Below are 12,163 nucleotides of genomic sequence, written 5' to 3'. Positions count from 1 at the left end.
GTAACGACTTCGCGCGCAGTGGTGACGGCGAGCTTCTCAACGTCTGGAAAGTTTGAATGCGCATCAAACACCACTACGTACATGTCACCAGCGAAATGAAAAAGGTCGATTCCCACCCGGTGCCATGGCACCTTGGGTGTTGGCCACAAAATAAAAGGCTCAGAAGCTTGCTTGTAGGCGTACTTTTGGCATGCGCTGCATTTGCGAATGAGCGTTTCAATGGCACTGCCCATTCCTGGCCAGAAGATCAGGCCCCGAGCTCTGGCTTTACTTTTATTCAGCCCAAGATGTCCCGCGTGCAACTTCTGCAGCATCTCCACTCTCATTGTCTTCGGTACGACAATTTTGCATCCTTTCAGCAGTATTCCATCAATTTCCGATAGTTCTGCTGCAAATGGCTTTAACTCTCCTTCAATCTTAGTTCCTTGTGCCACCTGCTCCAAGACTTTGCTCAAGTATGGATCCGCTAAAGTTTCACTTTGCAGGCGCCGTTTTGTTGGTGTGCTTACTATGCTTGAGAGGACCTGTACAGCATGAACGTCGACGTCTTCGGTTGACTCCAGGACGGCACGGACGGCAGGAGCACGGGACAGCATGTCCGCCAACAGCAGGTCCTTGCCAGGAACAAACTGCAGTTCGTAGTCATAACGAAGAAGACGAATAAAGAAACGCTGCAGCCTTGGTGGCATATCTCCGATTGCCTTTTTCGCGATTGCCAGCAAAGGTCTGTGATCCGTTTCAATGACAATCTTGCGGCCATATACCAGCTGGTGAAACTTTTCACATGCGAAAACAATGCCCAGGGTTTCTTTCTCGATTTGCGAGTACCGTGTTTCGCTATCGGTGAGCGCTCGCGAAGCGTACATGACTGGGCGCCACTCACTGCCATGCTTCTGCAACAATGCTGCGCCTAACCCTAGCCCAGATGCGTCAGCCGAAATTTTGGTTTCTTTCTTCGCGTCGAAGAAGGCCAGCACAGGAGGCGTTGTTAATGCTTCGCAGACCTCTTTCCACTCACGCTCATGAGCCGAACTCCAGTCAAAAACGACGTTCTCCTTCACCAAGCTGCGAAGTAGGGCCGTTTTATCGCTCAGTCGAGGCACGTACTTGCGGAAATAGTTAACGACTCCAAGCATTCTGCGGACTGCACTTTTGTCATTCGGGTGTGGCATAGCTTGAATGCTTGAAATTAGATCAGAACTCGGCAGTATGCCATGTTCACTGATGACGTCTCCAAGAAATGTTATTTCCTTCACACCGAAGGCACACTTCTCACGGTTGAACGTAAGACCAGCTTCCTCTGCCCTTCTCAGTGCTGCTCGCAAGCGCTCATCATGCTGCTGTTTGCTGTTGCCACAGATTAGCACGTCGTCAACATATACATGAACCCCTGGCAGGCCGTCGAAGATCTCTGCGAGCGTCTTCTGGAAGACCTCACTAGCAGACGAAATACCGAAAGGGAGCCGAAGGAATCTGTAGCGGCCGAACGGAGTCGCAAACGTGCATATTCGCGACGTGGCCTCATCTAACGGTATTTGGTGGAAGCCGGAGTTTGCGTCAAGGCGGGAAAACAGTCGCGCCCCTGACAATTCGCACTCAATGTCTTCACGTCCGGGCATAGGGTAGTGCTCACGCATGATGTGCTTGTTAATTTCTCTTGGGTCCATGCACACCCGGAGGCTTCCATTCTTTTTGCGAACTATGACCAAGGGACTCACCCATTCGGTGGGCTCGTCTAACCTTTTGATGATGGACGCCTTCTCCATGCGGTTGAGCTCTTCACGTAGTGGTTCCCTTAGGGAGAAGGGTACCCTCCTAGCTGGTTGTACGACTGGAACCGCACCGGGCCGCAGGACCATCTTGTAGTGTCGTTTGACGCAGCCGGTTCCACTGAAAAGGTGCGGGGCCGTTTGCTCTGGTGTTTCATGCCCATCCTGCATGTTAACGGCATCGACAACTGATGGAATGAGGCCAAATTGCAGGCATGTGTTAAAGCCAAGGATTGCTTGTCGGCCTTTTTTCACGATAAAAAAATTCGTCTCGTGCTTCGCTTTGTTCAGGAGCAGTGATGCTGTGGCGACACCCACGTGCTTGATAACGCTGCCATTGTAGGCAGTAAGAACCGCTGTACTCTTGCGCAGGGGCGTTGTACTGCAGATGCGTCGAAAGATGCTGAGGGGAAGAAGGTTTGCCTGGGAGCCCGTGTCAACTTTGAAACTGATGACGCATCCGGCAATCTGGCCGTGCATTGTCCAATCTAGCCCTGCTTGCCTGTTGACACTACATATGCTGACGTCCAAAACTTGGAAGTTTTCATCGCTTTCCACCTCTTCCTGTACTTGGTTGACTTGGCGACTTCTGCAGCACAACGAGAAATGATTCATTCTGTTGCAAGTGTAGCAGCGCTTCCCGTAAGCTGGACACTGTCGCGGCGCGTGCGCCTGGTTGCACTGCTTGCATCGAATCCGCCTTTCTTTACCAGGCTGGTTTCTTACGGCGTAGTCAACGTGGACGTCGCCTTTGGACCAGGTAGCATTTTGCTGCGCGGCAGTCTCCGCTGCCTTACACATCTCTTCTGCTTTCTGCAATGTGAGACTCTTATCTCGTAGCATTTTTTCTCTGAGCGGGGTACTATTAGTGCCGAAAACAATCTGGTCTCGTACCATGGATTCTTCAAGGCCACCAAAATTGCAGAGCTTAGCTTGCGTTCTGAGGTCTCGTGCAAAGGGCTCAAATGGCTCGGACTCACCTTGTACCCGCATACGAAATACATGCCTCTCGTAGACTTCGTTTTCTTTTCCGTCGAAGTAACTGTCAAATTTCTTGAGCAGCGTGTCGTAATCATCTTTGCACTCATCTTTCGCGTAGCTGAAGTTGTTGTATATGTCCAGTGCCTCGTCGCCGGCAGCGCTTAGAAGGATCGCTGCTTTGACTGCTGCTGACTTTGGGGTGGCGGTCGACGTCGCTGTCAGGAACAGTTGCAGCTTCTGCTTGAATATTAGCCAGTTTCTTCTGACATTCCCAGTCAACTGCAGTGGTCCCGGCGGTTTCACGATGTCCATTGCTTCGGCTGCTTGAATAATCCAGCTGGGCACACCGGGCCACTTCTGACACCATGTATCGATCGCTTCATGCAGAGACGCGACACATCAGTAGCTAGGCCAGAAAAGACCCCCGGTCCTTTATTGCGCATAGATTTATAGCTGCGGCTGCAGCGAGGGAAAGGGAAAGGAAGAAGGGGCGTTGACATGTTATCAGGCCGCTTGCTTGATAGCCACATCTGATACAGCACCCATACCGCCATTTTGTGTGTTAAGCTGATCACCGCATCAACCTGCTGGAATTCTCTCGAACATCTGTCCGCGCGCCACCCGTTTCATCAAGGGCGCGGGGGGGGGGGGGGGGGGGAGGGGGGGGTTGGTTTCAGCCGCGCGCGCCTTCGGGAAAGAACTCATTTCTTTTTCTTTTGCGCGTGCGCCGCAAACGCCTTGCGCTCACTATGGTGGTCTTACACAAAAACTGAAGACATTGCAGTTGTCGAGACGCACTGTACGTCGGGCAGATACTGGTGCATATGAGATGGTATGTGCGGTCTGAGGTGAAGCACAGCGATTGAAGCCGAATGTCGTCGCCTGCTTGATGACATGGCGCCCCTTAACACGGCGCAGTCACACGTCTCACGCCCCAGAGCGGACGGACGCCGCGCAGCGGATCGAGCACTACCACCAAGGGGCGCCCCGGAACGCTGCAGACCAACATGCTGCCCTTCCGCAGCGTCATTGTGCAACTGTTCGAGTGGCGCTTCGAGGACATCGCTGAGGAGTGCGAGTCTTTTCTTGGTCCACATGGATACGGTGCTGTACAGGTAAACATACGGTTCAAGTTGAAGTTCATTTCCATTTCAGTGAGAAATGAGGGACCCGAGACGAAAAGTGAACGTTAATTCACTGGACGGCGCTCGGGCCCCATTACATGGCAAGACAGCGAGGTGTCGGTAATAACAGTTCTACCAGTACATTTACCAGACATTGTAGCTCTTATTACACGTAGTTCAGATTTTGTGTATGTGTGTGTTAAGGGTAAAGGCATAATGTGAATGATAAACATTATGAGCGAATAACAGCAACTGTGCATAGCAACAAACCCACAAAAATACAAAAAGACACAGGAGGAACACACTGCAAGAAACCAGAAAAAAATTACATTTGCGAGAGAAAGAATTAATCTATTCATTTCTCATTAACATTTTAAATATTAACTTATTTTTGGCAAAAATAGTTTAACAGAGTGGGCAGAGTATGGGCAAGCATTTGCTGGCCAAACGTCGTTAGTACGAAAGGTACCGTCCGGTTATGAGCAGAACGCGAAGGATATGTACGTATAAATGTTGTTAAATTGGCGATCGAAAACATTCTACTCTCAGAGTACTTTTAGTTTGCCAACATTTTTAAAGTGCTTCCTGTCGCAAGTTAGGAGGCCCGGTTTGGCGTCATCGTCGTCCCGGCCACATTACCCAGAAAAAAGAGTAACTACCATTAATTGCGGTATAATTTTCGCACCCGCCGCATAGTCTCCATGGTTCAGTTTAGACTGAGATAAAATAAACTTTACTACATAGTCTGCAACCGGTGCATATTGTCCGCACGCCGTACTAAGAAGCTCTTTATGCATTTCATTCTGTATTGATAGATTGTGAAAAGTAAAGCCGTGTCTAGTCTACAGCTATAAACATAGTCCTGATGTATAGGAAGCAGGCTATGCATAACAGCCAGCTCCAGCTCGCAGCCATTCTACCTACTTGACTTTATAACTTCCGGCGAAGGTCAGCTTGGGCAACCGATTTCGAACGGGAAGCCCAAGTTGACCGTTGTGCACTTCTCCTCAGATCCGAATCCCCTCCGTCATTCGTTAACCAGTGCGGCTGTTTCTGTAGTATGAGTGATAGTCATACGTAGCGCCTTTGTGGGGCTGATCCTTTCACGAAGCACCAGCAAGCGGCTGTAATTTTCATAGCTGCCACGCGGTAGAACGCACTCCAATTAAAAAAAAAGGTTTGAATAAAACTGCAGCAATAAAATAAGGCGTGTTTTCTATAATCTAATTTCCTGCATTCTACTTAAAACAGCCTCTGACTTTTTTTTCACAGATAGAGTGCTATGGACACACAAGCTAGATATGAGCAACACACGGTTTACACTGCGATGCACAGCCCTCTAGAGCACTGAATGCTTTAAAGCAAGGATGCGGTCACCAAACTGTATACTAGTTGCCGAGGAAACAAAACTTTACTAACGAGCATATGCCTCAACCCAACCAGTAGTGTTATCATCATCAAAGTTTGCCCATCTTTAACGACCCATTCACAATATTACACGAATAATGAAAGAAAAATTAACATGACTACAAGTATTACCTAAGAGAGAAAAGTTAAATATACATATTACCGAACATAAAACGCAATTACGATAACATCCAAACCTGCTAAAAAAATTCAAAGTAGCTTTTAGAGCGTCGATTACGTTTGCAAATAACGTGCTAAGTGTTATGGTCTGAAGTTGTCGTTATAATTTTTCACTCTTTCTCAAATAACTTAGAGTAAATTATTTCATTCATCGGCTAACGTATGAAGAAACAAGCGAGGAATTTTTCCGCAACCTTGCAACCGCTGTATGTTAAGAGTAAGCATAGTTTTCGTTCGAGCTAGTTGGTGTTTTAATTCCTCGTGTCTTCTCTTCTTTCTTGCACAACTACTCAGCGCCTGCAATTTACTCCAAAATTAAGAGCGGCACAGACGACGTGATTTTAAAAAATTGGCAGTGCCAAGCAATCACCTAGTGAATATGTAATGAGACTATTGCGAGGACATTTAGCAAAGCATTCTTTTGGCCACGTTGATACATGGTCATAATCATAGTCCTGGCTACGTCCACTGCAGGGTGTGGCATCCCCAGAGAGACGTTTGGCTTCGAGAAACGGCTTTATTTACAGCTGACAGAGACAGCAGGTACGAACACATTACTGATGCATTGGTCAGCCAGTAGATCCGCCAAACGATCCCTTCATGGCCCTTTTGTAGGCACGGAGAGATGGGGAGGAGGCCGCACTGGACGAAAACAACAGCCCAAGCCACCTAGAAGTTCTAGGTGGCTTTTCAGTAACGCGGCATGACACGCGAGCATTTCAACCTTCGTTGCATAGAACCTTCCGTGCAAAGAACGCGTGCACAGGCCGCAACGCGCGGATGCAATACAGGGCAAAGAGCTCTCCCATATCTCTACAATTAGTCGCCGCGGTAGCTCAGTGGTTATGGCGCTCGGCTGCTGACCCCAAAGACGCGCGCTAGATCCCGGTTGCGGCGGTAGATTTTCGATGGAGGCTAAATTCTATAAGCACGTGTACTGTGCGTTGTCAGTGCACGTTAAGGAACCCCAGGTGGTCGACATTTCCGGAGCCCTTCACTACGGAGTCCCTCATAGCCTGAGTCGCTTTGGGACGTTAAACCCCCATAAACCATTGCCAGCTGCGGCCACCTTATCCCTGCAAAGTTCCTACTCTCATCCGCCCGCCTCATTCTATCCCATCCCGTGCTATACGCTTGCCTTCTCTTGAAGTCGTGCCCGTTCTCCTAACGACCACCGGTTATCCTGCCTCATTTGCATGCCCTGACCAAGCCAATTTCTTCCAGTGGGCTTCAAGTGAGAAATAATTAGTGCGAGTTTATTCCCTCACACGCTCTTCCCGTCTCTTAACTTTACAGCTGTCAACTTTACAGCTGTCATCATTCCTTTGCAAAGCTCTCTGCGGTTTCCTAACATAGTTCCAAGCCTTCCCTAGCCGCCAAATTTCCGCGCCACAGGTTAGTGCCGGTAAGGTACAGCAGCCAAGCTCGAGCGCATCATAAAGATGAGACAGCGAATAAGAATTTAAAGACACACGCAGCGCTTTCTTGTCCACCATCCCTAGTTGTTTCATTCGCTGCAGCTTAGATAGTATGAATAAACAAGCGCAAGTTTTCACGTTAGTGAAGGTACAGCTGCTGTATACTTTCCTTTGGCGGATATCAATAAACTTCTGTTCATCATCTCAGAGTGCCCGCCCAACGCACTCCGCCTCATCCTTATTTTTATTGCTATCGGTAAAAAAGGTGCGCGACACAACGCAGACCCAGGAAGGACAGGCCACGCGCTCACTAATATAGATGAACAGTGCCTGAAACAAGAAGAAAGAACGGGTAAACAGGGACATAGCGCTTACTTTAAAAGCATTCTTCACGCAAAGCGCGCACACAATTGTAAAAGAGAAAGTAAGTTTGGTTTATGAGGGTTTACAGTCACAAAGCGGTAAAGCCTCATAAACTTTGAGGGACACCGTAGTGAAGGGCTCCAGAAATTTCGAACACCTGGGACGCTTCAACGTGCACTGACATCGCACAGTACTTGGGCCTATAAAATTTCGCATCCACTGAAATTCGACCGCCGCAGTCTGGATCGAACCCGCGCCTTCCCGTTCAGCAGCCGAGCACCATAACCACAGAGCCAACGCGGCGGCCAAGACAAAAAAACAAAGTATTGTGATCATGCAGAGCAGCAAAATGGCTTTCCCTCATAATATCAGGTACAACCAGCTTAAACATTGTCAATTTTTGTAAATCAATGGCTGTCCCTTAAAATATCAGCGACAACCAGCTTAAACATTGCCAATTTTTGTAAAATCGCTGCACCTTTCACACTCCCCCCTCCGTTACTCCCTAAACTCTGACCAGTATCAGCAATTCGCACCGCCCCATCTTTTTCTTCAATTAGCATTACCAGAAACGTCTGGTCAAACTTCGTATGACCTTACCTAGGTTTTAATCAGTGCTGGCGAGTGACCAGGCGGGACGCACGCCTACGCTGCACCTCAGCCATTGCCCACCACATACCCATGCCAGGTTATTGCACGCGGCTACTCTCAGCATAAGGCACTCACTGAAGCTTACCCGTGGTTCTAATACTAGCGTAGCTCTATAAACGTAACATACTTCTGCATCCGAACTTACTACACGCTCCCACATTTCTTGCCAGCTCTCGGACTGGCAACAGCATTTTCCTGCGGCCACAGCTGTCGATGCAGTTCGCTTTACCGCAGTGCTGAACAACCGGTCATTTCGCTCCTCTGTTCCTCCGTAGACGTCACCGGTGACCGAGCATGGCATCATCTTGGAACCGGTGAACCGTCCTTGGATGGAGCGCTACCACCCTGTCAGTTACAACATCCACAGTCGCAGCGGCAACGAGACACAACTGCGTGATATGGTGCATCGGTGCAACAAGGCGGGAGTCAGGCAAGTGTCCTGCTCTAGGACTTCCGTAGCGTTATTTGCAACCTTAAAATGTGTGGCGCTTTGCCCACGCTTTTCCGTTACTGCGACCCGCACCGCTGCGCGAAGACACGCCACGCGATGTGAGAGAAAGGTCCGCCTTGCGTAGCACTGAAACGTTAGAATAATAGAGAGTTTTAGCTGAGCGGGTTTGTGCGCTCGCTCCGCTCAGCGAGCTAGCGGGAGCGCTACTGCGCATGCGCGAAGCGCTCGGGCGGGAGCGCGCGAGCGGAACGGCTCCTCCGCCCCGCTCCCGCGCGAGCCAAGCGGAGTCCGGAGCGGGCCGACGAGCGGGCCTCGCGCAAAGCCTTCTGGGCTCGCGCTAGCCGAACCAAACGTAAACATTCAACATGGCGGCCGCGAGCGCGGGTCTTGCCGGATACTTTTTGGCATGGCGAACAGATTGCAGGCGGTGTCGGATAACTTGCGAACGTAACTCGATCACGATCGACGCTCGCACGCGGAGGGGATGAATGCACACGCTAGACAACGCTACAAATGCGTACACGCGCACGCTGCGAGGGGTGACTTGCGTGGTCTTGGCTTGGCTCTCGCAGTGGCAGACATTTAATTTTTTTTTTGTAATACGAAAGCTTCACTGCTAAAACCAAATCGCTGTTGCTACCAGAAAGCATACAGCAAACGTAAACAGCTATCATTTATTTATTCACGCACATATAAGAGAGGCTTACTTATAACCATTTTCTGGCAAGTCCACTTACCACCACTAGGAGGCGCAACGAGTCACACCGCTTGAGCGGACGGGGAAGACGCTGCGCTAAAACTCTACTCTTGCGCGACGCTCCGCTGTGGCTCCGCTGGGAACTGCGAGCGGAGCGGACAGTAAACCCGCTCAGCTAAAACTCTCTGATAATACTTTTTCACCGAGCCGGAGCACCCGGGTTCGAACCCGACCGCGGCGGCCGCGTTTCGATGGAGGCGAAACGCAAGAGGCGCCCGTGTGCTGTGCGATGACAGTGCACGTTAAAGATCCCCAGGTGGTCGAAATTATTCCGGAGACCTCCACTACGGCACCTCTTTCTCTCTTTCTTCTTTCACTCCCCCTTCCTGTCTTCCCTTGCGGCGCGGTTCAGGTGTCCGCCGAGATATGTGAGACAGATACTGCGCCATTTCCTTTCCTCAAAAACCAATTTACCAATTTACTAATAATGCTTTTTCACTTTGGTCGTACGTTATTATATTGCATGCAATTATTCTTTAGAAAAAAAATTGGCTCTGGTTTGATCAATGGCCTTTCGGGAGTACAATTGCGGAAGCAATGGCGCGGCAATGGCAGCGGCGGCGGCACCCCTCAGTCACCCGCACAGCGGAGGAGCCGGCGGTGGCCCCAGTGCCGCAGCTGTGCGCCTTGTGACGTCACTCGTCCTGCTGGCGCAGCGACGACAGCACCTCTGAGTCACCCGCGCAGCCTAGGAGTCAGTGGCGGCTCCGCGCTGCTCTGACGTCACTCGCTCCTCGCGCATGCGCAGTTGGGGTTTTCCGGGGCTCCGCTAAATCGCTCACACCTAGCGTAGTGCTGCTTCCGCAACAAAAGTGGTTCTCTGGCTCCTTCTGGCTATGTTGACATTTGTCCGGCAGCAAAAGATCACCGAGAAATTTTGGCATTAAAATCTTCCCGCCAGCTCATTGAAACTCGCAACGGCCTCACTGAAATGGAAGGGTTGCCACCGTTTTTATGTGCATGGCGATGGTGCGTAGCTTACGAGATCTGCGCGTAGAAATCGGTGTCTGAACATACATTTTACACGCATTTTACTGTTTTATAAATTACAACAGCTCCATTTTGGGTATTAGTGGTCCCTTTTCGATCAGAATGTGGTACAATATCGCATCGTCCGGCTAACTACGTCGACTGCAGGACCTGCACTGCTTTATGAATTCGAGAAGAAACCCATCCAAAGCCTAGACAAATACACCGAAACTGCCATTCTCGTAGCCGACAAGGGCCACTTGAAACAGTGTGCTACTTGAAATATACAAGATAACCTGTGCCGACTGCAAGGATGCTTACACTGGCGCAATGGGCAAGTTCTCAAGATGCCTACGGAAGCAGAAGCGTCACGTGTAAGCGGTATAGTCAAGCGACGATCGCCATTAACAAACACGCTGAAGCACACAATAGACCCTTTAGAAAATTCAGTCTGGCAATTTGGCATGCATCATCATCAGCAACTTTAGTCGGCTCCATGCGCCATATTTTGGGCATCTTTGCACCCTTCTCGCAGCCTTTGCGCTAGTTTTCACCTTGTGGCATGTCTACAGCACTTTGGCTGCGTTTGTAGAAGCGATGGCGGAAAATTTGCAGTGGTCGAGGGACCTGAATATCATCCGGGGCGAATTTTCGGAAAGGCTTTTGGACTCCTGTTGTGATGCCCACGGTGTGCGCGGTCCGTCCGGCCGCATTTCTCAGCGAAGCTACAAGCTGGTATGCGAGACTTACTGCGACCCGTCGACAGTGCGCGTTGCCGTGTCATCCTGCAGGTACAGTATTAGTGCCTCTCTCCCGGACTTGCAAAAATTCGCGTTCTTGGTGCTTCTGCTGCGTCCGTGCATACCAGTGAAGCGCGTCTGCGCTGCACGTCAGTTTCAGAGAACGCGTTTAAATCTAGTTGCGAACCGCAGCATGTCTTCTCACTAGGAAAAATATAAGCGTAGCGTGTTTAACAACCGTTAACGCACAAACTAGAAGTCAGGCGTCATGTTGCGCGAAAATGCGATACGAACGCGCGCTCGTACTTAACGTTCTCTGAAGTGGCGTTGAGCTTTGCACTCTGGTCTGTAGAGCTCTGGAGCGGTGTGTTACACAAGTAACCAGAAGGCTTGCCGCAGCTGCTTTGTTGTGAGCACTGCGCTTTTGTTTTTAAGCTTCGTGTGGCTATGCTGCAGCGATTGCGTGCTGGGATTACCCGTGAAAGCACCTCTTTTTATATTTCTCATCTCTTGCTTCGCGGGCATCAGTTCGGACGCTCTGGACACGCCTGCGTCTGTGTAGTGTTCTGCGTTAGTGACTACAAGCGTGCTGCGTTGGGCTGCTCTCTGTTCCCTTGGAACAAGCGCGTAGAGGAAGCAAGCGGGAAGCGACGCGGCACGCCGGTGCCGTGTGTTCGGTAACTCAAGACGCCTGGCACATCTGCTCCGCTCGTCGGTCGCGGGAGGCGCGCTGCAGCGTAAATAAACATCTAGCCGCTTTGCCCTTTGAGATATCTCTCTCTATTTGACTCCCACATCTTTTAGAATTCGTTTTCCTTTGTCAAAAACAGAGTCTGCGGGGAACCTCCACGCTGAGAACATGTCTCATTCTGTCTGCCGAATGAGGCCCTTGCTACAAGCGTATGTTCATGCTGCTGGCGTACAAGAGCAGCAGGAGCACCATAGGATACTAGTACCTAAAAAGAACAAAACATATATTCTGAGCTCTACATATAGTAATGCAGTTTCAAGCAAGCATCATTATTTGGCATATCTATAGTTCACCAAATAGGTTGCATAGAGCTATAATGGAAAGTGTACAAAAAAACCAGTATCAGTATGTAGTGGTCAAAAATTTCTCTAAATGGTTGACGTGAAATGTTCGTATTTTTTTGCAGGCCTGATGAGGTGCATGTCAAGTGCACTTGTTATCGGAGCCAGAAGAAGGCGTCAAAGCCCTATGAGGTCTGCCTCACTTTGAAAAGCTGTGGATCAGTGGCGTCTGCAAGATGGGATTGCCCAGCTGGTGCCTGTGAAGCGTGTAGCCACAGTGTAGCCGCTTTAAAGCTATTGTTGCTATTAAAGGCCAATGGC

General features: G+C 49.9%; 1 protein-coding gene across 1 annotated transcript in view; it reads left to right on the top strand.

Annotated features, from left to right (window-relative positions):
- The window catches only part of LOC149367469 (alpha-amylase-like), a 322,554-nt gene that overhangs the window by 25,375 nt on the left and 285,016 nt on the right, over positions 1 to 12,163 (top strand). Inside the window, exons 3-4 of the mRNA XM_089574342.1 lie at positions 3,669 to 3,865; positions 8,169 to 8,323. Of these exons, the coding sequence (XP_089430468.1) occupies positions 3,669 to 3,865; positions 8,169 to 8,323 (352 nt within the window). The remainder of the gene's footprint in view (positions 1 to 3,668; positions 3,866 to 8,168; positions 8,324 to 12,163) is intronic.

This window comes from Amblyomma mixtum, chromosome 1 (genome assembly GCF_055824585.1).
Source record: "Amblyomma mixtum isolate Tamu chromosome 1, ASM5582458v1, whole genome shotgun sequence".
NCBI lineage: Eukaryota > Metazoa > Arthropoda > Arachnida > Ixodida > Ixodidae > Amblyomma > Amblyomma mixtum.
The sequence above is the reverse complement of the archived record's forward strand: the minus strand, read 5'-3'. Positions and strand labels throughout refer to the sequence as shown.